Here is a 25,967-nt window from a genome sequence, read left to right on the forward strand (position 1 = left end):
CTCAGAATCATGGCATTTTGTCATCCAAAGGAAGAAAGATCTTTAGGATTCTCTACAGAATATGTGTGTGATGTACATATATATACAAACATGTTCTGGTGTGAACAAAACAGTTCACAGTGACCGAAAGCAATCACACCCGGTGATCTGATCACTAATTCCTACTGAGCAAGTCAAGGTGGCCTTTGACCCCAGAAAGGGCTTAACTAAGCCCTACCCATTGTTCTTGTATACCTAGGTTAGCACACCTGTCCAGACCCCCCCAAGGAGGACTCTGGTCCCTGCCTCACTTTCTCTCACCTTCCTGTAATCTTCCTTACTGTCCCTCCTGAATTCTACGTATATAAAAGCTGTCCCTTTCTGGAGCATTTGAGATCTCGATTCTTGGCATTGTTGTCAGTTTGGCTCAAATAGTCTTATAAAAATTCTCTACAGGTTTAGATGTTTCTTCTGTCGACAGTACAAAAAGTGCACACGTGCACACACACACACACACACGCACAACTGACTCAGCAACTCTGAATTAACGAATGCTGAACCACTGCTCCTCAGGGCAAGACAGGGTTAGGCTCCTTTAGGCTCCTGGTCGCAACATTTTCATCAACCGTTCAATACAGAACCTTATTTTGTATTTCCGTCTAAAGACTCTATTTAATATATACTGTTTCTGTTTAAAGACACTTTATTTAATACAGCATCTTGTTGATTCATTAACATTGAACTCACAGCCAACAGCACGGGAACTGTCGCCTGAGCGAAGCTTATCTAACACACGTATTTCCTCCATAAGGCGCGTCCCAGCCTCTGGCCCTATGGGACTCTACACAGCACGTCAGCACCACACCTGGGGAGCATTTTACACAATGAAACCACTGACAAAAAGCACAGAACGTGCAAGTGTGGCACTAAATAGACTAAGAGGACGCCTGTTTGCAGTTTGGGGGCTGGAACCAGAATGCAGAGCGTGCCTCGTTCGAGCTCAGGAGCTGGCATATCGGGCGACTCAAATGATGTGCTGCTCTGCACATGCCTGAGAATGGCCATGAAAAGCTGTGAGAACTGATCTGAGGGTTACAAATACATTTTAGTGAGCCGGTGAATTTGTAAACATGAAACCTGTGTGCTGGAATCTCTCAGGAGGGAGCACAGTGCTTAAATTTCCATTGAGGTGTAAAGGACTGATAGGTCCCCTCCGGAGGGGATGGATCTAAGGGCCCATTTTGCTCAAGAGAAGCAGAGAAAAAAATTCGGACAGTGGTCATCTAAACGGAGGGGCAGGGTAGGTGGGAGGGGACATGGAGGGCTGGGAGGGGAGAGGGAGGGCAGTGGAGGGGGTGCGGCCAGCCCTCTTCTCCTCCTTCAGTTTGGCAGGCCCTGACCACGCCTTCCCGGGAACACCTTGCAGGCCGAGCCTCTGCCCTGCTCTCGCTTGACCTGCATGTGCTGAGCCGTAGACACAGGGCCCTCTCCTCTCTGTCAGTCTCCCGGGTGCTGGGGAAGCTCTGGCTCCTTAGCTGCTCCCCGGGCTCCATTCCTCCATTTGCTCATTTCTAGTTGTCTCTCTCCATGATCATGTTATTGGGCCACCTACTCCCACTGAAAAATGCGACAGAGCCAGGAAAGCTCCTTGAGTGAGTCAGCCTAAGAGAAGAGACCAGAGTCCAGGTCACCCGGAGCTGATGACAGCAGCAGCCAGGGCCAAGCAGGGGTGTATGTGCAAGACGTGTGGGCTGCCACCTCGACCTCCCAGAACAGACAGGCTGTCTGCAGGGGTGACTCAACCCCATCATTTGCCACTCCAGGCTCCTTTTAGGACAACAAACCCTGTGCATGCAGGGAAGTGTTAGGCTACCTGGGTCTGGGCTTATTAAGCCGTGACCATGGATATGCCCTTCACCTTTTTAGCTCAGGTGCTGGAGCCAGACTGCCTGTACCCCAGCTCCACCACTTATTCACTGTGCCTCAGTTTCCTCATCTGTAAAATGGGGACTCCAAGAGTATCTTCCTCATGGGGTGGTTATGAAGATTGCACTCAATGACTGAATATATATAAAGCACATAGAACAATGCTTGCATTGAGTAAACTCTAGAGAGCATTAGCTCTTATTATTACTGTGGTTATTATTATTATTACCATTCTTTTCTCTAAGGACCTTCAAAACCATTCACACCACATACATAGATTTGTCTAAGTTTCAGGGGGTTCAAACGTCTCAGGCTCAGAACCTCACACAATGCTTAAATTATCTTGAAGCTCCCCATTAAGCATTTATCTCTGCACCGATGAGAACCTCCTACCTACAGGGCCGTCCATTCCATTAATGCTCCCCTCTGATTGCTAGAAAGTTGCTCCTTCAACAACGCTGACGTTCATTTCACTCTAACTTTGCCCCCAGCTTTGCTTGCTAGATGTTCTGTAGAATCAGTCCAATCTATCTTTCAGGACAATTCTTCATGCTGACCATGCTGGCTCTAGCCCTTCCAGGCCAGATGCCTCTTCCTTTCTGCTCAGTTCAAATTTCCCTGGATACACTCATTTGCCAACAGCTCTCTCAACCACCAGGACTGATGCACAGTCCAGAACCCAGTACAATCTTCTGGCCATGGCCTGACCAGTGCATGTTCTGGATCTCAGATCTCCATTAATATGTCCTAAGAGTGGGTGACAATCGTAAAACCTTATTTTACTTCAAAATATACCATATACAAAGAATCGCACAGAACAGAAACGACAGTTCAATGAGCTATCACAAAGCAAACATCCATATAACACCCAGGTCAAGAACTGGACCTTCACCTGCTTCTGCCTCACCCCGATGAGCACCCTCCCCTCTCCCATGGAGGATACTTTTATGGTAACAATGCTCTTGCTTTTAAAAACGTTTTATCACCTAAATATGTATCCCACTTAACAGTATAGTTTAGTTTCCCTGTTTTATTTTTTAATTGCTTCAAGAGAGAGAGGAAGAGAGAGGGAAAGAGGGAGAGAGAGAAACATCAATGTGAGAAAAAAACAATGACTGGTTGCCTCCTGGACGCCCTCCTAGTGGAGATCAAGCCCATAACCCGGGCATGTGTCCTGACCGGGAATCAAACCAGGGACCTTTTGGTGCACAGGTCGATGCTCAACCAACTGAGCCACACTGTCCAGGGCTCCCTGTTTTTTTGATTTTATATAAATGGAATCATATAAACAGGAATTCTTTTGTATCTGACACTGGTGTTTGTGAGATTCATGTATGTTGTTATATATAGTTGTAGTTCATTCATCTTCATTGCGGGATATTTTCCATTGGTCTTAATATACTGTAATTTATGTATCTATTTTATTATTAATGGACACATGGGCTATGTCTGGGTTTTGGCAACTGTGAACCAGCTGCTATAAACACTGGTGTACACATGCATGCCTTTAGGCGGGGCATACCTGAAAGAACTTCTGTGTGATACAGCTTAGTGGGTAATATCAAGCTGTATTCCAAAGCAGTTGCATCAGTTCATGCTTTCACTAGCTGTGCATGGGTGTGCATTCCAACTGTTCCATGTCTGCGTCAACACTTTATATTATTAATCTTTCTAACTTGAACTATTCTGGTGGTTACATAGTGGCAACTCATTGTGGTTTTAATTTGCATTTCCCTAATGGGTAATGAGATTGAGCCATTTTCATCTATTTATTGGGTATTTATGGGTTAGAGGTTTTGGCTACACCTTACTCATCTGACTCACATTAAACTTGTAGCCAAATGAAATAAAGCCTCTGACAGATGCTGCTGCTTAGTCATATCTCCCTTATTGACTTCAGTTGGATTTTGGACACCCGGAGTCTGAACATTCATAATAATGACAGCTAATATTTATTGAGTGCTCACTGTGTTCCAGGCACTGAGCTTGAAATGCATACTGTCTTTTAATCCTCACAAACAGCTTATGAGGTTAATACTCTTATTTTCACTTTACATAAGAAGAAACTAAGGTGGGGAGGCTAAGTAATTTGCCTAGGGTCTCACAACTAATAGGTGGAGTAACCTAGATTCTAATCAATACCCTTTGCAACTATAACATAAGGTCTCCTAAAGATGAAAACAGTTGACTACATTTAAATTTTTTTAGGTGGGATTCCAAGATGGTAGCAGATGGAGTGGAAGCTATACTGACACTCTCCCAGGACTAAACTGAAATTACAACTAAAATATAGAAAAAAAACATCCTGAATGATCAACTGAAGACTAGCTGGAGAGCACTCTCATAACTAAGGATTAAAAGTATAGGCCATATAGACACTGGTAGGAAGTGCAGAGGGCGAGAGGGCAGGCTGGGCTCCCATGGGCAGCAGCTGAAGGTCTGGAGGGATATCCCAGCTGTGGGGGTTCCCACTGAGAACTCTGGGGCCTGAACCCCAGGCTAGGCTTCCCAGCCCAGAGCACCAGAACTGAGAAAGGTGCCCATATAACATCTGGCTGTGAAAAGCAGCAGGGTTTCTGTCTGCAGGGAGAGACTGCTGGAAATTCAGGCACCCTCTTAAAGGACTAATTCACAAAGTTTCCTGTGCAGCCACTCACCTTGGGCTCTGGAGGAGGGAGGACAGAGTGGACTAGAGCTGTGTGAGGAGAATCTAGGGGTGCTGGCTCTGGGGATGCAGCTCAGAGGGGAGCTATCTGGATTCCTGTGCTGAGCCATTCTCCCTATGGCAGAGGACGTCTTTCTCAGGCAGACCTTTACCATCCAAGCAGCTTTTGCCTGGGAGGGGAGGGGGAAAAATTGCTCCACTATGTTGGAAAGCCTCTCGCCCCGCCCTGCCTGAGGCTCATTAAGAGACTGAATAACAATCATCCACCCTACTCTATGGAGTTTCTACAGCCTGAGGCTCATTAAGAGACTGAATTACAATCAGCTTCTGGGTGCTTTGAGTTTTTGCCTGATTTGCTTCTGAACCCAGGGCTTGGAAAAGCAGACTTGGTGTGCATCTTCACCTGTCCAAACACACCCAGACCCAGCAGAGAGAACCACGAGCTGTGGAGTGTGAAAAGCTTCAAACAGGGCACTCAAGGCCGGTAACAAACAGTGTCTGACATTGGTCTGCACCAGAGACCATCCAAAAGACTGGGAGTCCTACCAGATCTACATAATACATAGAAACAAATCCAAACAGGCAGACAAAATGGGGAGACGAAATAACAAGCCCCAAATGAAAGAACAAAAAAATTCTCCAGAAGATGAGCTAAATGAAATGTAGATAAGCAACCTTTCAGATATAGAGTTCAGAATGCTGATCATAAGGATGCTCAACAACATGAGAAAAGAAATGAAAACTATGAATGAAATTAAGAATGACATAGTAGAAATTAAAAAGCCATTAGAAGGAATAAACAGATTAGGGGCAGCTGAAGATCAGATCAGCGAATTAGAAGACAAGGTAGAAAAAAATCACTCAATCAAAGAACCAAAAAGAAAAAAACAATTAAAAAACTGGAGGACAGTTTAAGGGAGCTGTGGGACAACATGAAATGTAACAATATTCACATCTTAGGCATACCAGGAGAAGTAGAAAGGAAGCAAGGGTTCGAGAACTTGTTTGAAGAAATAATGGCAGAAAACTTCCCTAACCTGGTCAGGGAAAAAGTCACACAAGTTCAGGAGGCACAGAGAGTCCCAAGCAAGAAGAACCCAAAGGGGCTGTCAGCTGACTTCTCATCAGAAACTCTATAGGCCAGAAGGGAATGGCATGAAGTATTCAAGGTAATAAAAAGCAAGGATTTGAAACCAAGACTTCCCTATCCAGCAAGGCTATCATTCAAAATAGATGGTAAAATGAAGAGCTTCCCAGACGAAAAAAGGCTAAAGGAGTTTATCACTACTAAACCAGCACTGCAAGAAATGTTAAAGGGACTGCTGTAATTAGAAGTATAAATAGAGAGAGGGAGAAACATAGGCATAAAGAATTAAAATGGCAATAGATAAGTACCTGTCAATAATAACCTTAAATGTAAATGGATTAAGTGCCCCAATCAAAAGACATAGGGTAGCCAAATGGATAAGAAAACATGACCCAAATATATGCTGTCTACAAGAGACCCACCTCAGAACAAAAGACTCACACAGGATGAGAGTGAAGGGATAGAATTTTTTTTTCATGCAAACGGAAATGAAAAAGAAAACCTAGGGTACCAATACTCGTATCTGACAAAATAATCTTTAAACTGAAGGCAATAACAAGAGACAATAAAGGTAACTACATAATATAAAGGGATCGATCCAACAAGAAACCTGAAACACCAATCAGAAAGAATTTATGCACCCCTATGTTCATAGCAGTGCAATTTACAATAGCTAAGATCTGGAAACAGCCCAAGTGCCCGTCAGTAGATGAATCGATAAAAAAGCTGTGGTATATTTACACCATGGAATACTATGCAGCTATAAAAAAGAAGGTTCTCTTACCCTTTGGAACAGCATGGATGGAACTGGAGAGTATTAGGATAAGTAAAATAAGCCAGTCAGAGAAAGACAAGTATCACATGATCTTACTCATATGTGGAATATAATGAATGAAATAAACCAATGGACAAAACAGATCCAGAGACATTTCTCTGGGACAGACTGATGAATCTCAGACGGAAGGCAGGGGTGGGTGGGTGGGTGGGTGGGGAGAGATTAACTTAAGAACTTATATGTATATATACATAACCCATAGACACAGAAAATAGTGTGGTGAAGGCCTGGGTGGAGGGGTGCAGAGGGGAGGGGATCAATGGGGGAAAAAGGGGAAAATTTGTAATACTTTCAACAATAAAGATAAATTAAAAAGAGAAAAAAATTTTAATGGTTAAAACTGAATAATAAAATGAACATGTAACTATCAAATGGAGAAGTATAGTTGCAAAGTATGGCAAAGGATTAATGTGCTTAATATGCAAAGAGTTTTTACAAATTAATAAAAGGACAAGTTTCTTAATAAAGAAATGGTCAAAGGTTTTTGAGGTCAGGTAAATCTGGGAAATTCTGCTCACTTTTTCATGTTCTTTTATCCCTACAATGTACAGGAACAAAATTTATGACTGAGAAGTTCTGTAATAAAACTTATCTTAAAACAGAGTTTTCCAAACCTATAATTATAATTCTTTGGAACAGACTTTGAAGCATGTTGAACTCTACAATAACTAATGCTTCCTCTGGTTTATAGTCTGGCAAAGCTTTCAACAAAAAGAAAAAGAAAATGGAATTAGTTTTGTCCAGGGTTTCTCAACCTTGACACTACTGACATTTTGGGCTCTATAATTCTGTTGGTGGGGGGCGTCTTAGGCATTGTAGAATGTTCAGCAGCATCCTTGGCTCCACCCAGCTGCCAGCTGCCGGTAGAACCTCTCCCACCCCTAGTTGTGACAACCAAAATTGCGTGTAGACATGGCCAAATGCCTCCTGGGGGGCAGAATCATTCTCCCCTCAGAAGAGCCATTGGTCTAGGTGACCGATTTCTAAAGAACTCATGGTGTTCCCCAGGAATACCCCCTACCTAAGTGCTCCCCACGCCGCGTAGTGTTTGATTTCTCTGCCTTGTGGCATCTACCGTGCTTGTTTTAATATAAGAGGTTATCAGTCTATCTCTTTTCTTCAAGCCTTTCTTCTTTGTTAGAATTCCTCACACTTCCAGGCACACCAAACCACCTCCAGTTCCCCTGATGTGGAAGTTTTTCCCATCTTTCCACCCCTAGGTGGAATTAAGCTCCTTCCTTCCATCTACATTAAAATCCTCCTCTTCAGTCCCCACATGCCCTGCGCAGCCTTCTACCAGATTCCACACGCACATTATACGGAGTAGGTACCAAGCAACACATGACCAAAGGAGAAACATAGTCGACGGGCCAGTGATTTCATCCACAGCTGCTCGGTGGGTTTCCAGCAACCCCGAGTTCACCCACAGCCCCTCTGCCGGGTTCCTCCGAGAATCTGCTCTCTGCTTGACTCCAGGCCGACACTCTTCCTTCCCGAGAGCAGCTCGAAGCACCATAGAAGGTACCAATTTTGTTTTTCTCCCTCTGGGCCATGAATATGACATCATCGGCTCACTCGGCATGTCCAGACCGTTCCTGATAGTTTTCTCATTCCAAACAGAAAGAGAAAGGCCCTTTCCCTCGATCTCAGCGTTTCTGTAAACCTCAGCTTTTTCCGCTTGCTGACGTTTTCTGTCCTTGGAGACTTGTCTTCCTTTCCATGTTTCGGGAGTCCCTTTCGGGCCTGAGTTTCTCAGGGGCACCCACCTCCCTCTCGAGTATGGTGTCAGTCGCTTTAAGTGTTTCCTTGCTTTTATTTCTGGTCTGGGATTATTTTAAGCTTTAGAAACAGAATTTAATTCTTGGGAACCCTCTAACTTTACTAGAATTGTTCAACAGGGTGGCAGTGGGTGGAAAGAAAGGAACAAGTTGGAGAAACATTACTAACGGGCAAGTGACAAGACTTGATGACCATTTGGACATGGATGAGGAGAGGAGATGACACCCAGATTTCTGTTTTGAGACAACAGGGGGACTGGCGATTTCTGCCCTAGATACGGCCACAGGAGGAAGGGCAGGAGGAGGCAGGGGAGGAGGGGAGGAGGGGAGCAGGCTCTCTGGGAAGATCACGGGTGTGGTCTGCGATGTTTATGTTACGGGAAAGGGGACCTGGCCCTTGATGGGTCTGCCTAGGGCCGGCCGGTAGTGTGTCGGTTCTTGACTTTGTGCAGGAAAAATTTCACAGCACGAGTCCAGGTGACTATGAGGGAACATTTATTAAAGCTGGGGACCTAAAACGAGAAAGGGCTTAGCATAGAAGCAGCAACAGGAGAGCCCAGGCTGGGCTGCCCTGGCTCTCCGGCAAGTCAGAGGAAAGAAGCCTTGGGGTCAGGTTCAGGGGACTGGCCTGTGACGAGCTGCCTCTGCCCATTGCTGCCCTGGTTGCAAGTCTCGTGGGGTCCCTTAGAGTTTAGGAGATGCGTGCCTGTGGGGGAAGAGGTGGGGAAAGAGAAAGGCAGCAGCGGGTGGGGTGCTCCCCAAAAGGAGAGCAAGCTGGGTCCTTTGTCTTGAGGCTTTTATTTCTGTCTTGAAGGTGGGAATCTTGGGGGAGGTCTCAGAAGGGGGTGTCAGTAGAACATTCACCAGCTCGCCAGGTGTGCTTTTTCAAGGTCATGGTCTCCACTGATTGGTAGGTACCAGGGCAGGGGGTCATCCGTCAGTGTATCTGGTCCTGAGGTAGCCATGGTGCCACTTGTCTGGTTTTGCTGCTTATCTGAGCCTGGAGCTGAAATACAGCTGAGGCCTAGATGTTATCTGTAGGGAGGAAACGCTCAGGGGGTCTAAACAGCATGACCATCGAAATGCTGGGGGAGGACAGGTTACCCTGGGGACAAAGTTCTTGTTTTCCCAGTTTCGCCCCTTGCTAGGCACCCAGGGCTTCCTGCCCTGGTGAGTTTCTGTACCTGGCCCATCCAACACAAACCGTTTACTCTCAAGTGCCCTTGGTTTAGGGAAGAAAGCATGGACTAGGCGGCTGCAAACTGCTGTTTAACAACCTGCCTCAGTTTCCCTGTGCCACTTGTCCTGGCTTACTGGCCTGTCTCGCTTAGAGTCCGAGGTTTCCACGGGAGACAAGATGGGGATGTTGAGGGGGGAACTGGATACCGGAGCCTGGTGCTCTGGGTAGGAAATGTGATTGGGGGCTGGCCATTGACATGCAGATGGACGCTGAAGACAAGGGAGAAGGTGAGAGCTCAGATGGCGTGTGCCGATGGGATAGACGGTTAGCAACGGAGCAGGAAGAAAGGTCCTTGAAGGAAAAGGGAAGCGAGGTCAGAGAGAGAAGAGAGGAGCATGAATCGGAGGTCACTGGAGAAAGAGTTTCGGGACAGGCGGGATGGCGGCAGATTGCAGTGATATAGGGGGGTCAGTTCAGAGGTGGGCTGAAAAGTACCCACTGGGTTAGGTTACTGGGGACCACAGGGAGGGCAACCTCAGTGGAATTGAGGGGTTCAGAGGAGAGGCCGTGGGATCAGACACAGGGATGTATCCAAAGAGGGGTTCACTCATCCACCCAGTCCACCAACAACTGGAGGGGCCACTGCGCACCAGGGGCAGTTACAGGATACAGTAGTGGGGCAACCGGCAAAAGCCCCTGACCTCACGATGTGTACCTTTTAGAGAGATGGAGTGTGGGGGGAGGATTCATTTTAAAGTTGGTTATTAGAATTATCAGCATTCCACAGATGAGGAGGCCAAGAGAAGTTAGATGGCAACTGGCTCAGGTTCCTACAAACGTCAGAGCTGGGGTCGTGGCCTGGCCTGCATGGCTCTTTCCCTTCTTTGCTGCCTGAAGGGCATGGAGTTTAGGTGCGAAGCGATGACGCAGAAGGCACACAGGGTGGGGAAGAACAGAGGTGCCAGTGCGGGATTATTTACAGCCGGGTGGGCCTCCTCAGAGCTCCTTCTGTCTTTGATCTAGGACCCCCTGTGTTGGGCCTCAGGCTTGGGCCCAGGTCTCCCCAAAGGGATGGCAGGCACTGAGATCCATGTGTTCTCATGAGGTTCTAGTTGTGCCAGAACTTTGAGAGGCAGCCTGTGGTAGACTCCCTCCCCCCCGGCCCCCAACCATCACCTCGTCCCCATATTCCCACCCCTTACTTAGGGGTAAATCTCTATTTCCTGTGGAGGCCCTGATCCATATGGTTTGAATGGGGCTGAATATATCTCCGTGTCCATTGTTAGGAGTGGGCACAGAAACCCAAGCAAGGCTGACCTATGTCCCTCCATGAGATCAGGTATAGAAATATGGAACGGGACAGGGCCTTTCTTCCTCTTGTACGGTGACCGTAGGGATCATGGTGGGCCACCCATAGCCGTTTGACTATCTGAAGGAAACATCAAGTGGAGATGTACAGAGTCAAGAGATAGAGGAGACTGAACTCTGACAATATCATTTGAGCTCCTGGATCCGGCTCTGTCCTAATCTATCAAGAACTATTCCAGACTTCCTGATGGCTTGAACCAATGAATCATCTCTCCCCCAAATTTGAGTTGAGTTTCTACTTTTGCAACTGAAAGAATCTGACCAATATGTCAGCTGTGATTGTGTAAAATGTATTATTTATTTTCGCAGAAGCTAACTGACTCCAGGGACTTCCTCCATGGAGCTGACCGATTAGCTACCTTCTAGGTGTTAGTCTTGCAGGTGACAAAGACGTGAGCTAACAGCCCAACCATGGAGATGCTGACAGGTACAAAAGGACCACCATTAAATGCTTTACATTCATTACCCTGAAGGCACAGTCATAGGAAACAGCTAGCAATTCCAGCTTGGTTTCTGCAAGGCGGGCCTGGCCTGGAGAGGGTTCCATGCTGTGGGAGCTCGGAGGAAGGGAGGCAGGGAAGGAGAGGGGCGCATTCTGCGCGTCTCTAACACTGTTCGGGCAGGTGGGCTAAGGTGGGGGTGGGGGACAGAGAGAGAGGGGAACATGTCGTCTGGAGGCTGCATGAGTGTAACGTGAGTGTGAGAGCCGCTTCTCTTACCTTTCCCATTCCGGCGTGGGCGTGTCCCAGCTTCACCACCACGGGGAAGTGCGGGGCTGTGAGCTGAAAGAGACAAGAGGGCATCACTCGTTACCATCTCATCGCGTCTCCACCAGGGCTCTGGGTGCATCCTGTTCCGTGGAAAGATTCAGTCATCCAATATTACTAGGAATCCCCACAAGAACGCTTTGACAGATGGTCATCCTGCCACTGCTCAAACACCTGAAATGCCAACACTCCTGGCTCCAAAGGAAGTTCCAGCCCTTAAAACCAGTCTGCTTGGGGCCTCCACCCATTGGAGAGATGGCAGAGGGAGGCAACCCAACAGGCTTCCTCCCATCCTGGCTTGTGTGACCTCTGACAACTACTACATGGACCTGGGCCTCAGTTTCCTCATCTGTGAAATGGGCATGAGGAGTAGTCATCCCATGGGGTTGCTGTGAGAATTAAATGAGTTACTGCACGTGAAGCATTTACGTTGCAAGTACCCAATGAATGGCAGCTCCGTTATTCCTGTTACAGTTCTGCCTTATGTTATTTCCCCAACAACCTTCAAATATCTGGATATTCTCATTCCCTCCCCCAAGCCCTCTCCAGGCCACTCTGTGAGGTTTCTCAATCATCGGGGCCATGCCCACCACGGGCACAAGCATTTATTGGTCATACCCTGTGGGGCACTGTGCTGAGCCACTGCCCTGTGTGATCTCCAACTGGCCTGTTGCATCCCCAGCTTCCAGACACTGCCTGGCCCAGGAAAGGCATTGGACACGGGATCTGGGTGCTGGGGAGAAGAGGAAATTTGGAGCCAGATTACTGGGGGCCTTCAAAGCTGAAGGGAAGAGTTTATGTTTCTTGGATGGGCCATGGGGAAGAAGGTGAGTTTGGGGCCAGGAAAGTAACCTGCCAGCTGCAGGATGAATTTATCAAGAGAGACCGAGGGGCCAGGAACCAATTTGGAATTGATGAAAACCAACAGGAAGTGTCACTGCTTGGGGACAGTGGAAAGAATGGGGGACTTTCCAAGGGTTTTTCTTTTTTAAAGTAAAACTTTCGAGATTTGAAATAACAGTTTTCAAATGACCATAAAAATTCAAGATGAGGATTGTCCATAACATCATCATCAAATCAAATCAGCGCATTGGCCCACATTACTTTGTAATCCTCATTTATATGTTCAATTAAAAAAATGGGACATTCTGCAATAATAGCAGAGATAGAATTTTACACCTCTCACCCTCCTTAACATTACTCATTAAATTTTTTACAATTTTTGCCACATCGTTTTTTTTGTCACACTGTTTTTTTTGCCCCCCCCCCCCCCCCACATCTCTCCCCGACTCCCCAGCCCGGCTGACTAATCTCACCTGCGGGTGTGTCCGATGTGTATTCCTGCCCATCACTCATCGCTCAACCTCTGCAAACGTGTTCACACATATATGGTTGAAGCTGACATTTGTGTCTTCAAAAATGGCTCTTTTCACTTAATATCATACCATTCACACCCTTCTCCTCTATCAGTAGTGTAAGGTGGGCCAGGTACAGAAGCTACGGTAAGAGACTCACCAGGGCAGGAAGCCTCGATGCCTAGCAAGGGGCGAAACTGGGAAAACAAGAGCCTTGTCCCCAGGGTAACCTATCCTGCTCCAGCATATCACTGGTCATGGGGTTTAGATGCCCTGAGCATTTCCTCCCTACAGATAACATCTAGGCCTCAGTTGTATTTCAGCTCCAGGGCCCAGATAAGCGGAAAAACCAGACAAGTGGCACCATGGCTGCCTCAGGACCAGATACACTGACTGATGACCCCCTGCCCTGGCACCCACCAATCAGTGGAGACCATGACCCTGAAAGAGCACACCTGGAGAGCTGGTGAATATTCTATTGAGACCCTCCCCTGAGACCTCCCCTAAGATTCTCACCTTCAAGACAGAGATAAATATGCTCAGGACAAAGGACCAGCTCTCGCTGCCCCCCATAGGGGGGCATGCCAGTGCCATCTCCTTCCCTCCGAGGGGACCCCATGAGATTCACAAAAGGGGAGCAATGGACAGCGGCAGCTCATCCGGGGCTTACCCCCTGAACCTGTCTCCAAGGCCCCCTTCTCTCTCTCTGACTCCTCAGTGAGCCAAAGCAGCCAGGCCTAGGCTCTTCTTATATGCTCTTCCTTGTCTCACTGTCCCAAGTATATTTTTGCTGCCTTCATGGACCCAAAACCCTTTGGCTTAGTGCTGTGTAGCCCTGCCCTTTGGATATCCCACCCCCTTTTAATAAACTTAATTTTTCTTTACTCACCGTCTGAGATGGCTCTTCAGCCTGCCCGCGCACCACCCCCCATGTGAACCTTTCAAGTGGGTACAGTCCTAACCCAATAGCTTTGATAGCGTCACAGCATCCCACAGGAGCCACGTGCTGCAACTCTTCAGACATATTTTCCATCGACGGATATTTGCGTAATTCTCTCCCTCTGCCACTAGGAGCATGACCCCTAAGCATCTGTCCATCTGTCCTGATAGACTAATGTCTCAGTCCTTCAAGGCCAGACCAAGAGCTTTGCAAGGGGAGAATCAGCAGAATTTGGAGACGTTCTGATAGGTTTCCAAAGTCATAAGTCAGAGCTCAAGAGATGAAGGTGGGCGCCATGGTGTTGCACCCCGGGTGAGTCCACCCGCCGTGCCATCTCCCAGGCCAACAACCACACTTACTGAGTGTCTTGTGAGAGCCAGGAACGGTAGTAAGCACTGTATATACGGGGTGGGCAAAAGTGGGTTTACAGTTGTTTGTATGGGAAATAATACAGTAACGAATAAATAATAATACGAGAATAAACTCTGTGTTTCGTGTACTCACAGCTATAAACCTGCTTCTACCCATCCCTGTTCCTCAGCATTCGTTCCTTTCCCCTTGTGATTTATGAGAAATCAGAGGCAAGCCATTCGCCCAAGGTCAGACAGTTAAGGATGGGGGGGCTTCTCCCTGCCACCCGTGTCTCCTCCCCACTCCCCACCCCCTTTCCTTCCCAAGCTGTTCAAATGGGCTTCAAAGGCCATTCCCATTTGCGACATGCCAGCCCCTTCCTGAACACAGACAGGTCACAGAGAACAAAAAACATCTTGTCGGCTATTTTCTCTCTTCCCTTCCCAACAATAGCTTTATTAGTCCCCCTGGGGACGAGAGCCCTGCATGGGTTTCTCACAGGCTCCCTGTCCCTGCTCACATGCCCCCGGGGCTCCAGAGTTCAGCACTGCCCAATGGCATGAGAGGCCTAACATCCTGTTAGAAGGGGCAAATCAATTTTTGAAACCAGAGATCCCCACCCAGATAAGGGCCTTATTCAACTCTCCCAAGAAATCAAAATAAGTGGCTGTGGCCCAGTGTGCACCCTGGGCATTCTCCAGGGGGGCTGGAGTCAGAGCAGAATGAGCCCAGAGCAGCACTGTAGCAACATCATCTTCAAGGCCTGGAATGGGAGAGCTGGGACCTGAGGGTTCTAGGGCCACTTTCCAATGAAGGAGGCCATTCCCTCTACATTCATAACTTTCTGGAGATTTAAATACAAACAGTGTCTGTCCTGGCTAAGTGATAGAGAAGGCAAACCCTGGAAGAGCCTGGAGGGGGAAATCAAGGACCAAAGAAGTCTGAGAAGATTTCATGGAGGAGCTGGGCCTCTATTCCATGGCTGCGAGGCTCTGCCTAATCTAGCTTTTGCCCACCTCTCTGTTTCATCTTGTGTTTCCCCCTCCTCCCCATCCCAACCCCTGCCCTACCAGTTAGGTTTCACCCCCTGGGCCTTTCAGTTCTTTACTGAATGGGCCACACTCCCTCCAGCCACAGGGCCTTCGCACATGCTGTTCCCTTTCTCTGCCAGACTCTTCCTGACTCTCTTTTCTAGGCCAATTCCTTCACATAATGAGGTCTCAGTTGAAATGCTCTGTCCTTAGACAGTGCCTCCCTGGCCACCGGTCTAAAGTAGGTAATTACTACTTGAAACCTATATAATCTTATTAACCAATGCCACCCCAATATATTTAATTAAAAATTAAAGTAGGCACTTCCCATTACCTTCTTTATTACACCCTTTGTAGCACTAGCCACCATTTGTAATTATATATTTGTTTCTTTTGTGTCCATCTCTCCCCTCCCCTGTAGGTGCTCTGACAAAACCAGGTGTTTTGCTGTTTTGTTTATTTACCACTGTATCTCCAGGCTCCACACAGGCTCGGCGTGCCATAGACACTGTGCATATAGTCAGTTTGTTGAGTGGGTGTTAGATAGCTTCCCATGACAGGCAGAGATGTCATGTGCAAATAGGTACAGTTAGAGAGAAGTTGGGGACAGGAGTTGTTAAAGTTGGATTAAGTGGAAGGCTTGTTGGGTGATCAGTAGGAATTCGTGTAGAAATATGGGAGTGGCAAGCTTGGAGGACCCTTCTGCCAGGTAGAAGTTTCGGCTGTATCCATGGGCACTGGGCAGCAATTGAAGATTTGCGTGCAGAGGGCAGGTGCACACAAAACAGGTTTAGGGAGACTCTTCTGGCCACTGTGGCAACAGCGGCTCCTATTTCTGGAGCACTTACGTTGCACCAGGCATGGTGCTGAGCACTTTGCCTATATTGCGTCATTGAGGTCTCTTGACGCTTCTGTGAGGTAGCTCCTATTTTCATCCCCATTTCACATACTGGGAAACAAAGGCCAAGAGAGGTGAAGTTTCTTGCCTAGGGTCACCCAGCAAGAAAGTGGAGGAGCTAGAGTTTGGCCAGAGGCCCCCCCCGCCCCCGGCTCTGCCACCAGAGCCCATTCTCATGCTCGCCACCATCCCGTGCTTCCCTTGTGCTCAGGACCGTGTGCACCCATTTAATTTGATTCAAGTGGGGGGTGGCGGCCAGTGGACCCACTGGACAAGGCTGGCTACTGCAATAGCCAAGCCGTTCAGAGCTCGGGGGGCGCAGCACAAGCTTTGGAGCCAGAAGGATGCCCAGAGTTCACATCTAGTCCCAACACCTATGGTTAAGAGCCGTTGGGTAGGTCATTGACCACTCTGTGACTCAGTTTCCTCATCCACCGAACAGGAAAGTCACCTGAGAAATCGACATTATAATAGGTGTCAGTTACTAGCTGGTCATGGCCAAAGGGGAGGCTCACATCGAGTTGGGGGATGTCCAAGGCCTGGCATGTAGCAGGATGGCAATCCATACTAGTTCCCACACCCTGATAGCTGGGATCTCAGGGACACGGTGACCAGTGTGACCAGTGTGGGTAAGGGGACGTCAAAGGCTGATGGACAAGACTCAGTCACTTCTTGGATGCAGGCAGGGGAGGGAAGGGGTGAAGGAAGCCCTTTGCACAGGCTGTGAGCAGGAAGCGTGGTGACGCCTTTGACAGAAATGGGGCAGCCCGGAGACGGGGTTTGCTATAGGCATTTAAAAAGGTTCAGAAGGGAGAAGGAAACATCCTGAAGGCTGCTTGATAAGCCTTGACATTGGCATGCAACATCTGACAGAATCCCCTTGGAATTTAAGGATTGCACATAACGGCGCTCCTGGAGGAGGGAGGGGGAGAGACAAGGTGACCTTTGGCAATCCTGTCCAATCCTTTAATGTTGTGACAAACCTACAAAATATCACCTAGGTGACTGGAGCATGGAAAGAGAAAACAATGTCCCAACAAAGATCCTCAGCACGGCGCACAGGGCTCTGTGGGGTCTGGCCCCTGCCTTCTCCCCCAGCCCCATCCTACCTGTGTGCCCCATCAGCCTCCCTGTCCCAGCCTTACTGGCTTGCTTTCTGACCCTGAAAGCTTGGCTCCTGCTGGCCACAGGGCCTTTGGACATGCTGTTCTCATAGCCTGGAATGCTGTCCCTGCTCTTCCTATCCTTGCTTCAGATTGCAGCGCCAATGTTACTTCCCCAAGAAGTGGGCTCTCACCTCCCTGCCTAGGTCATGCCTGCTCACCTCTTCTGCCATTTTTTAATTTATCTGTGTGATTGCTGGACAAATGTTTGATCTCCTCAGAAGACTACAAAGTTGTGGGTCTGTGTCCACTGTTTGTCAATGAACCTCCAGGCCTCTCCTGAATGACAGACCTGCCTCCTGAACTTGGCTCCCAGGTGGTCCTGCAGGCACCTCCAACTCAACCTCATGAACTCCCATTGAAAATGCTCTCTCCTCTTCCTGTATTCCGGCCTCAGTCAACGGTTCACCACCCACCCAGGTGCCCAAGACAGAGATCCCACCTGCCTCCTGCAGAGATCCCACCTGACCTACACCCGGCTTGGCGCACAGGAGGGCAAAGAAGGTCTGTGGTCTCGGCCCAGCTGAACGCTCTCTGCCCTCCGAGTCCCACCTCTGAACCCCCTGCATCCCTCCTCCTACGCTTGGTGGTTCTTGGAAATATACTGGCAGCATATTTAGAAAAATTAAACTAAACCTGCCCTCCCGAAACACAAACATTCTTTTCTCTTCCATTTCCTGTTTCCCTGAGAAACGGGATAGTCAAAAATAAACCGACAGGACGGCAGTATTTGTCTGCACATACCCTTGTTCTCGCCTGTGTGACGTTTATGGCACAGATGGGCCCAGGCTGTCGCCTGTCTCCCACGAGATTCTCCTGAGTGCCCCGCACAATTCAGATGACATCCTCAGCGAAATGGCCCTCTGGGAGGGTCTGAGTGACCCAGAGCCCACCCTCAATGCTTTGGATTCATGAGCCGCGAATTTCAAACCCCTCAGGTTTCCACTGCGAGATTCTTTTATTCCTACTCCTGTCCCAGCTCCATTTCTAGATGGTGAAAAGCACCCATTACAAGTCAGACGATCCCATTATGGGAAATTAGTGTTTCTCTTAGAGGCTTCAAATGGCTAAATAATAATAGCAATGCTTCAGTACCCACCAAAAGCTTTAGTAATCTCCTAAGGTTAAAGTAAAAGTTTCTCTTGTTGGTGTTGCACAGAAACAATACTGCTTCTTTGGGGCTATAAACAAAGGGAGATATTTCCTTGGTTCAGAAAAGCTGTGTTTGTGGAATGCCCTAGACTAAAGAAGAAGAATGAATGTAGGCCTTGAAGGCAGACAGGCTGGAGTTTAAACACTGTTGGTGTCATTTCCCACCCAAGAACCTCTGGGCAAGTTTCTTACCCCCTCAGGGTCTCAGTTGCTTTATCTGTAAATGGGAACAGGCACCCCAGCGATTAAGGTTGTCTTGAAGTTTGTATGTCAGACACATGCTATGTATTGCTGGATCCTATCCGGAAATTAACATTCAAATTATTCCCCCCAAAAACCAAATTACCACCTGATATTGTTCCGGATTTTTTTTGTTTTTTTTTTTAAGTCTTTCCTTTTTGTACTATGCATTGTAAAAACTGCTTTGAAATTATTTTTTAAATTATCATTAAATTGATATAATGGATTGATCTGATAATGATTATATACTTATTTTCCTGTGCAGAAATATACTCAAACTGGAATGATTTATTGCTGCCTGGATTTTATCCTATAAATCTTGCATAACCTTTTATTGAATTCATTGAGATATGACCTACCATAGCTGCAGCGACAGTGCTTGGCTTTTAATTTAAAATAGCAGCTTTACTGAGATACAATTCCTATACTATAAAATTGACCCCCTTTAAAATGTACAGTTCAGTGTTTATCGTATGTTCGCAGCTGTGCAACTTTACCACTGTTCTCTCATCTCAGATGATTTCATCCCAAACCCACTGCCAGTCACTCCCCCATTCAGTCCTCTAGTTCCCAATGATCTCCTTTCCGCCCCCATCGATCTGCATATTCTGTAAATTTTATGTAAGTGAAATCATACCACGTGTGGCCTTCTAGGACCGGCTTCTTTCACTTAGCATACGTTCTCAAGGTTCACCCGTGTTGTGGCAGGTACCGGCGCCTCATTCCTTTTTATTGCCCAGTACTGTCCCATCGTATGGGTGCCTGACTTTTACATACATCTTGGAATGGCCTGGGTATGTATTTCCAGCGATTGCAAACTCGAAGGCCAAGGGATGTCTTAGCAACTCTGAGCGAACAAGGGTAAGACTTTGGTGATGCCATGGCTCAGAAATACTGACAGCATCCAGCTGGGCATCTTGTGTCTATAATGCTCGGGAGGGAGGAGGGTTTTTACAGGCAAACCAACCCTTTTCTGCAGGGAGTGGAAATCTGGGGAGAGGAGGGCTAGTCTGGGGCTGGTTCCCACCCTCCCTTCCACACTTCTCACTGGGCCAGAGGAGGCTCCGGCACCCCTGGGAGAAGGGGTGGGCGGGCAGGCAGGGCAGGATCTCAAAGACAAAGTGCAGGAGCACAGTGGGGCCCGGTTTCTACGCGTGTTCTTCAGGTGAAGGTGTAGGAGTGGATGCGGCCTAAAGCGCAGCTGAGAGGCCCACCCTGGGTCACGACACCTGCAGGACAGTGACTTCCTAGAAACCGAGTTTTCCCAGGAATGCTGGGTGACAAGAGTTCTGAGCACATTCTGGGGGGACAGGGAGCACTCCTTTGCACCCAGCTGGGAGGTGGAGGGTTGGAACACAACCCAGTGTCTGTGGTGGGGGACCCCGGGGCGGGGTGCAGGGTTCCCAGACTTGCTCTCTTGCACCGGGGAGGCAGAGGCGAGGGGTGAGCAGGAGCCCTGGGGTGGCGCTCCAGAGAGCTGGTGCGAAGCCCTCCACGGCAGGGTCTGCAGCTCAGGATGAGCAGGGAAATTTCCACCGTCTCTCACACAGGGGAAAACTACCAAGACCCAGACAGACACTGGGGCCTTGTGCCAAAGGGCGAGACATGACCCTGGATGTAGGGCCTCCTTTAATGAAGGAGTCACGCCGGCCACTGATGGCAGAGACCAGCAGTTATTCAGTGTCTGCATGTGGTGGGTTTCACAGCCACTGCATAGACACATCTCACTTAATCCTCATGAAAATCCTGTTGGAGTGCTATTACCATCCCTAATTTACCAACGAGAAAACTGAGACTGAAATAAATATCTTTCCCAGGTTGCCTGAGGCCAGAGTCTATGCTTTAGGACCAGAATGCCTTTCACACCAGCCTCAGGGGACATAATGAGGACCCAGACCCTGCCCACAAGAGGCTCAAGGCTATTGGAGGTAGCTGATCTATAAACAAATAACTTTAACTCACCAGTGTAAACATTCAAGAGAAGTATGAAGAAAATGCTGTAGAAGCGAAGAAGATGAATGGACACCTGTGGGAGAGGGAGGTCATTGGAAGAGGTGTCATGGACAAGGGGACATTTGCATTGGGTTTTGATGGTCAAGCAAGAGTTTGCTAAGTAGGGGAAAGGGTGATCCAGGCAGAAGTATACACAAGGGAAAAGGCACAAAGGTGTGAAATTTCCTGGAGGACTCGGGAAACGTCAGGGTCAAACACAAGGGCAGAAGGACAGAGGAAGGTGACCCTGGGAGAGTGGAGCTGGCCAGGGTTTCACCTTTGAGAAGGACCTCAAACTTGGACTCTTTCATGCTCTCTCCACACAATCATTGTACTGTGCATGTGTGCTGAAAACATTGGTTTGTTCAATGTACAAATTCAAACTGTACCACAAATTTGGTTAACTTGTTTTGGAACTTTTAAAAACAAATCTGGAGCCTCAAAAAATGGGCTGTCCTCATCTTTCCTAAATACATACTGAAGTATTTTCAGATGAAAGGACATAATGTCTTGGATTTGTTCTAAAATAATCCCGTGTGGGGTGGGAGGTAGAGGTGACAAGATTGGTGACGGGTATATTAAGGGTCATCATTTCACTCTCTTCACTTTGCGTATGTTTGAACATTTCCATAATAAAACAGATTTTTTTAGAGAGCCCCCCCTTACTCTGAGTGGCCTGGGGGAGCCCCAGAATATTCCTCGTAGTGAGAGAGAAGGAAGAAAGATGGGGAAGGAGGGGGGTATGGGGCTGAGAAGTAGACTGGAGCCTGATTGTAAAAAGCCTTGTAAACTATTCTGAGAGGTTTGGAATTAATCCCACGAATGATGGGAAGCCCAGTGCAGAATTTTTAGTAGGGGAATGACACGGTTAGATTCACATTTGGGAAAGACACTTCTGGCTGGTGTGGGGAGGTGGGGCTGGGGTCAGGTGGAGGGCCTGGCCCAAGGCCTGCAGAGAGCCGCTCAGTGTCTGCTCTCCACTGTCCCTAGGCTGTGCCTCTGGGAGGTCCCAAGCTGAGACAGTGGCCACGGGGTACAAAGGAAGGATGGATCTGAGCAAGGCCTCTTTTATCTTTGTCTTCCCAGCACCACACTCTATCGTGGTTACTTATCACAAGAAGGTATTACTTATTGCAGTATGTCAATGAGAATTACTCACGGATGGTGTCTCCGGCTGGGCCAGGTATAGCCAGGCCATGCATCTCTCTCTCCCTTCTTGTCCTCAAAGCTGGCACGGTGCCTGGCAAGAGTCACCTGGTGAGTGAATGGATGCATGTACAGTACAGGGCTGTCTCTGGTCACTAAATCAAGAGGGACACGTAGCATCTATTGGGGACCAGCTCCGTGTTGAACACTTCCTGCTGCACTTCTGTTTTTATTGCCTTGTTTGTCTTGCCCAGGAACTCTACAAGTTAGGTATTATTATGACCATTTTGCAGATGGAAAAACTGAGTCAGAGAGATTAAGAAGCACCCCCAACTTCACCCAGCATGGCACCTGACACAGGGAAGCCCCTCGAGAAAGGCCTGAGGGTTGGACGGCACTGGTGGGACACCACTCCCACTGCCTGAGGTGGGCGAGCAGGGTTCAGTTCTCTCTCAGGAGAAGGCAATGTCCTCTCTGCTCAAGAGCTTCTAAAAAGGCGGCGGGGTCTCAGCTGGAAGGGGCTGGGGGGAAGCAAACCGGGTGCGAGGCCTGTCCATTAGCACGTCAGCCCTTGAAACTGACGTCTCCATTTCTCTCTTGGCTCCTTGATGAGGCGCTTCCTCCATTTTAGACGGATGATGTTTTTCCCCTTCTAAAAAAAGCTTCTAGATGCTTTTAAATTAGGCAAATGAGCGAGGGCAATGTTCGTTTCTTTCCTCTTTCATTTCGAAAGTGCGCGGTGTGCCAAGAGGCCGCTGGACGGAATGTTCAGAGGCCGCATAATAGAACGACGGTGGCTGCCAAGCTCCTAAATCACTAACCAGACAGGACAATCTCAGCCCTTGGGACTTAGAGACCCCTGGACCAGCACCACGAGTCCCTGACAAGTGAGAAGACGGCCCACAGCCCGAGGTCTCAGCCAGAAAGGACACCTCTACCTTGAGGAGCTAGAAATCCCAGGGGGGCCACCTGTCTGAGAGCTGCCTGTGAGGGAGGGAAGAGGGTCCTGTCTGGTAAAATTTCAGGGAGCTGGTCCAAGGCCAACACCTCCTTTCTGAACGTCTGTTTACTCATGGGTCCAAGTGAAGGATTGGGAAGAACAGAATGGCTCTAAATGCAGGTGTGTGCCCACCATCTCCTCTCCTCTGATCCCCTCTCTCTGGAATCTGTGAGCTTTGGCACTCAAAGTGTTGTTCTGGGACCAGCAGCATCAATATCACCTGGGCTCCTGCTAGAAATGCTGAATCTCAGGCCCCACCGGACCCACGGCTCAGACTCTGCAGAGGCTCAGGTGATCGTGGGCAGGTTCACATTTGAGAAACACTGGTCTCCTTACCATATGATCTTGGCTAAGGCACTTTACCTCTTGGCTTTAATTTATTCATTTATACGACAAAAGGCATCAATTTAAATGGCCTCCAGATCTGAAGTCCTGTAACATTCAAGGTCTGCTTAATAAATAACAGCCTTTGATCCCAAAATGTACATAGGAGCTCCATCCCTGTTCTGCAGTCTCAGGTTCTGAACTGGGCCGAGCGCGTGTTTAGGGAAGGTCAGCTGTGTTAGGGAGATATGTTAACTATAAGTATGACCAACCATCCTGGAGGTTCCAGGACAGCCCATTAGAAAATATTGGGTCACATTATCAACCTTTATGTCCACATTTGGCTTGGACACAGTCCCAACTCATGGTAGATTGACTGCACTGATGGTCCCAATTAATGCCTATGTATCCATGTTCTTTCCATGTGGCTTTACAGGTCCTTCCAACAAGAGGTGGAGCCTGTCTTATCACCCCCTGAATCTAGGATGGTCTTGTGACTTTTTTTGCCTTGGGCACAGTATGCGAGGGGCCCGGAAGTCACTTTGCTGTGACACTTGTGTTAAAGGATGGATGCTGCTGCTTTAGGATGCTGAGGCAGGATAGCACTATCCCAAGAGCCACATAAGGCTGCATCCTGGTTAGCGTTATCTTTTTCTGCCTCTTTCTTAGGGCAGGAATGAACCAGAAATTCATTCACACTAAGGTGAAAATGACTTTCTCCAAATTTAACCCGTTCGGCATTTTTAAAAAGGGAGCAGTGACTTTGCTAAAAGACTGGAGCTCTAGCAGAAGAAAAAGATCGGCCCGAGGGTCAGCAGGACAGCCTGGGTTTTGTGGTTGTGGTTCACACGTGGCTGTGGGGGTGGTGGTCTGCACAAGGGCACCAAGCTGAGGGGGTGAGAAGGGGGACTCAGCCCAGTCCATGCCCCCTTTGCTGAGCCATGCCCTGGGGGTGGGCACTGCTTTTCAGCCTGAAGGGAGCACTGTTTTTCCCAATCATCCCCTCAGAGCGGGGTCTCTTTCCTAATTCACTCCAGGCCTTCACTTATGTTACTCTCTAGTCTAGAGAGAAGAATAAAGGAGCCATGGGTGTCCACACGGGGCGTGCAGCGTCTGCTGGGGCCAGCTCCGTGCTGAACACTACCGGCTGCACTTGCACTATTAGTTCCTCGTTTATCCTGCCCAGCAACTCTACAAGTTAGGTATTATTACTATGACCATTTTGTGGATGGGAAACCTGGAGCTCAGAGAGATTAAGAAGCACCCCAAGTTCACCCAGCTAAGAAGTATAAAAGAAGGCGCCCTGACTCAGTTCTGTGTGACCATCCTGACGCCCAGGTGAGACTTGCCAGTGCTGAGAGTGGTGACAGGTAAGGATGAGTCCTGGACTCAGATTCAACGTCACCTGCCTGACCTCACCATCTCATGACCTTCCCCTATAGAAAGGACGGAGGGAGCTGTGTAAGTACAGGCAGGGTGGGGTGGGGAGGATGGGGGCTCTGAATCCCCACAAAACGCCCTGTTTACTTATAGTGGCACAGCTGGGCTGGATTAGTTCAGCTTCATAAATAGCTTTCGAAAACCAGCGGCTGGAAAAGTCCAATTTGTCCTCGAGAATGTGCAGAGGCCCCACCCACACGCCCCAGCATCCCCTGCCAGGTACCCGTGCCTGACCTCTCCAGTTTGTGGCCCATCTCCACATCCTTTCTGGGCCTCAATCAAAAAAAAAAAAAATCTCTTAGTATTTTTCCCACCGCATCCCCACCTTCGTCAAAGTCTTGATAGGCCAAGTTGGAAGCAGCAGCAGAGAAGAGGAAATTCCTTTTAGGCGGAGCTGCCTGGATTTCCTCTTCTTCCTGCCCCATTTCCAGGAGCCTGGGTCTGGAGGACACGAGGGGCTGTATTTGGGGCCATCCATGAAGCCCACGAGCCTTTGTTCCCAAGGGGCAGCTGAGACGGGCCCCTGGGCTGGCCTCAGAGGAGGGCAGCAGAACTTGTTTTCTCAGTCACACTCCAGTTAACGTTCCAGAAAGTCAGCTCCTGGAGGGACTCACAGATCACAGAGGCTCTGACCTTGGGCTGTGGAGGGGGCTGCGCACCTCCCGAACCCGGATGCAAAAATGTTCCTTCGCACATGCAAGGGGAAAGCTGCATGAGCTTCTTCTGTGTCTAAAAGAGGGCTGAGACACCCCCAAAAAGTTAGGAACATTGGATATTTCTAATTTATCTTGTATTTTTTGTAGAAGGGGAAACTGAGGCCCAGAAAGGGGAAGTCTCATGCCCAAGGTCGCTGAAGTGACCAAGCTCAGACCAGAGCCCCCAGAAGCATAGCTTAGGAGTGGTGGTGGTGGTGGTGGGGCTGTTTTTCCTGAACACATTTTCCCAAAGTGGGGCCTTTTCAACAGGGTTTACCCACAAAAGGTTGACCAGATAGCCATCCTGAGTACGATTAAAGATATTAGCAGAAGCGTGGAGGCAACATTGTGAACTGTGGGGAGAAGGTAGAGTTGAAGGTTGTCAAAGGGTAGATCCTTTGGAATGTATAGCACACGTCTGCACCGACCGATGGCACCCCAACCTGCCTGCCTGAGCCCAGCTGGCACACCTGGATGTGCCCTGGAATTCAGGAGTGCTACATCCCAATTCATTGCTTTTTCCTCCTTGCCACTCAGTCAGCCAATATTTATTGATTTCTCAACTCCATACCTGAGGCCAGGACACAGTAATAAACAAGGTTCCCGCCTTTATGGAACTTACTCAAATTAAGAAAACTGATGACCTCTTTATAAT

The 25,967-nt window shown here is 48.4% G+C and overlaps 1 protein-coding gene across 2 annotated transcripts in view; it reads right to left on the minus strand.

Annotated features, from left to right (window-relative positions):
* Nucleotides 1–25,967, minus strand: part of SYN3 (synapsin III) — a 335,882-nt gene that overhangs the window by 46,780 nt on the left and 263,135 nt on the right. For both annotated transcript variants that reach the window (XM_016222964.2, XM_016222974.2), the window contains one exon: nucleotides 11,538–11,600. In XM_016222964.2, the coding sequence (XP_016078450.1) occupies nucleotides 11,538–11,600 (63 nt within the window). The remainder of the gene's footprint in view (nucleotides 1–11,537; nucleotides 11,601–25,967) is intronic.

This window comes from Miniopterus natalensis, chromosome 2 (genome assembly GCF_054644295.1).
Source record: "Miniopterus natalensis isolate mMinNat1 chromosome 2, mMinNat1.hap1, whole genome shotgun sequence".
NCBI lineage: Eukaryota > Metazoa > Chordata > Mammalia > Chiroptera > Miniopteridae > Miniopterus > Miniopterus natalensis.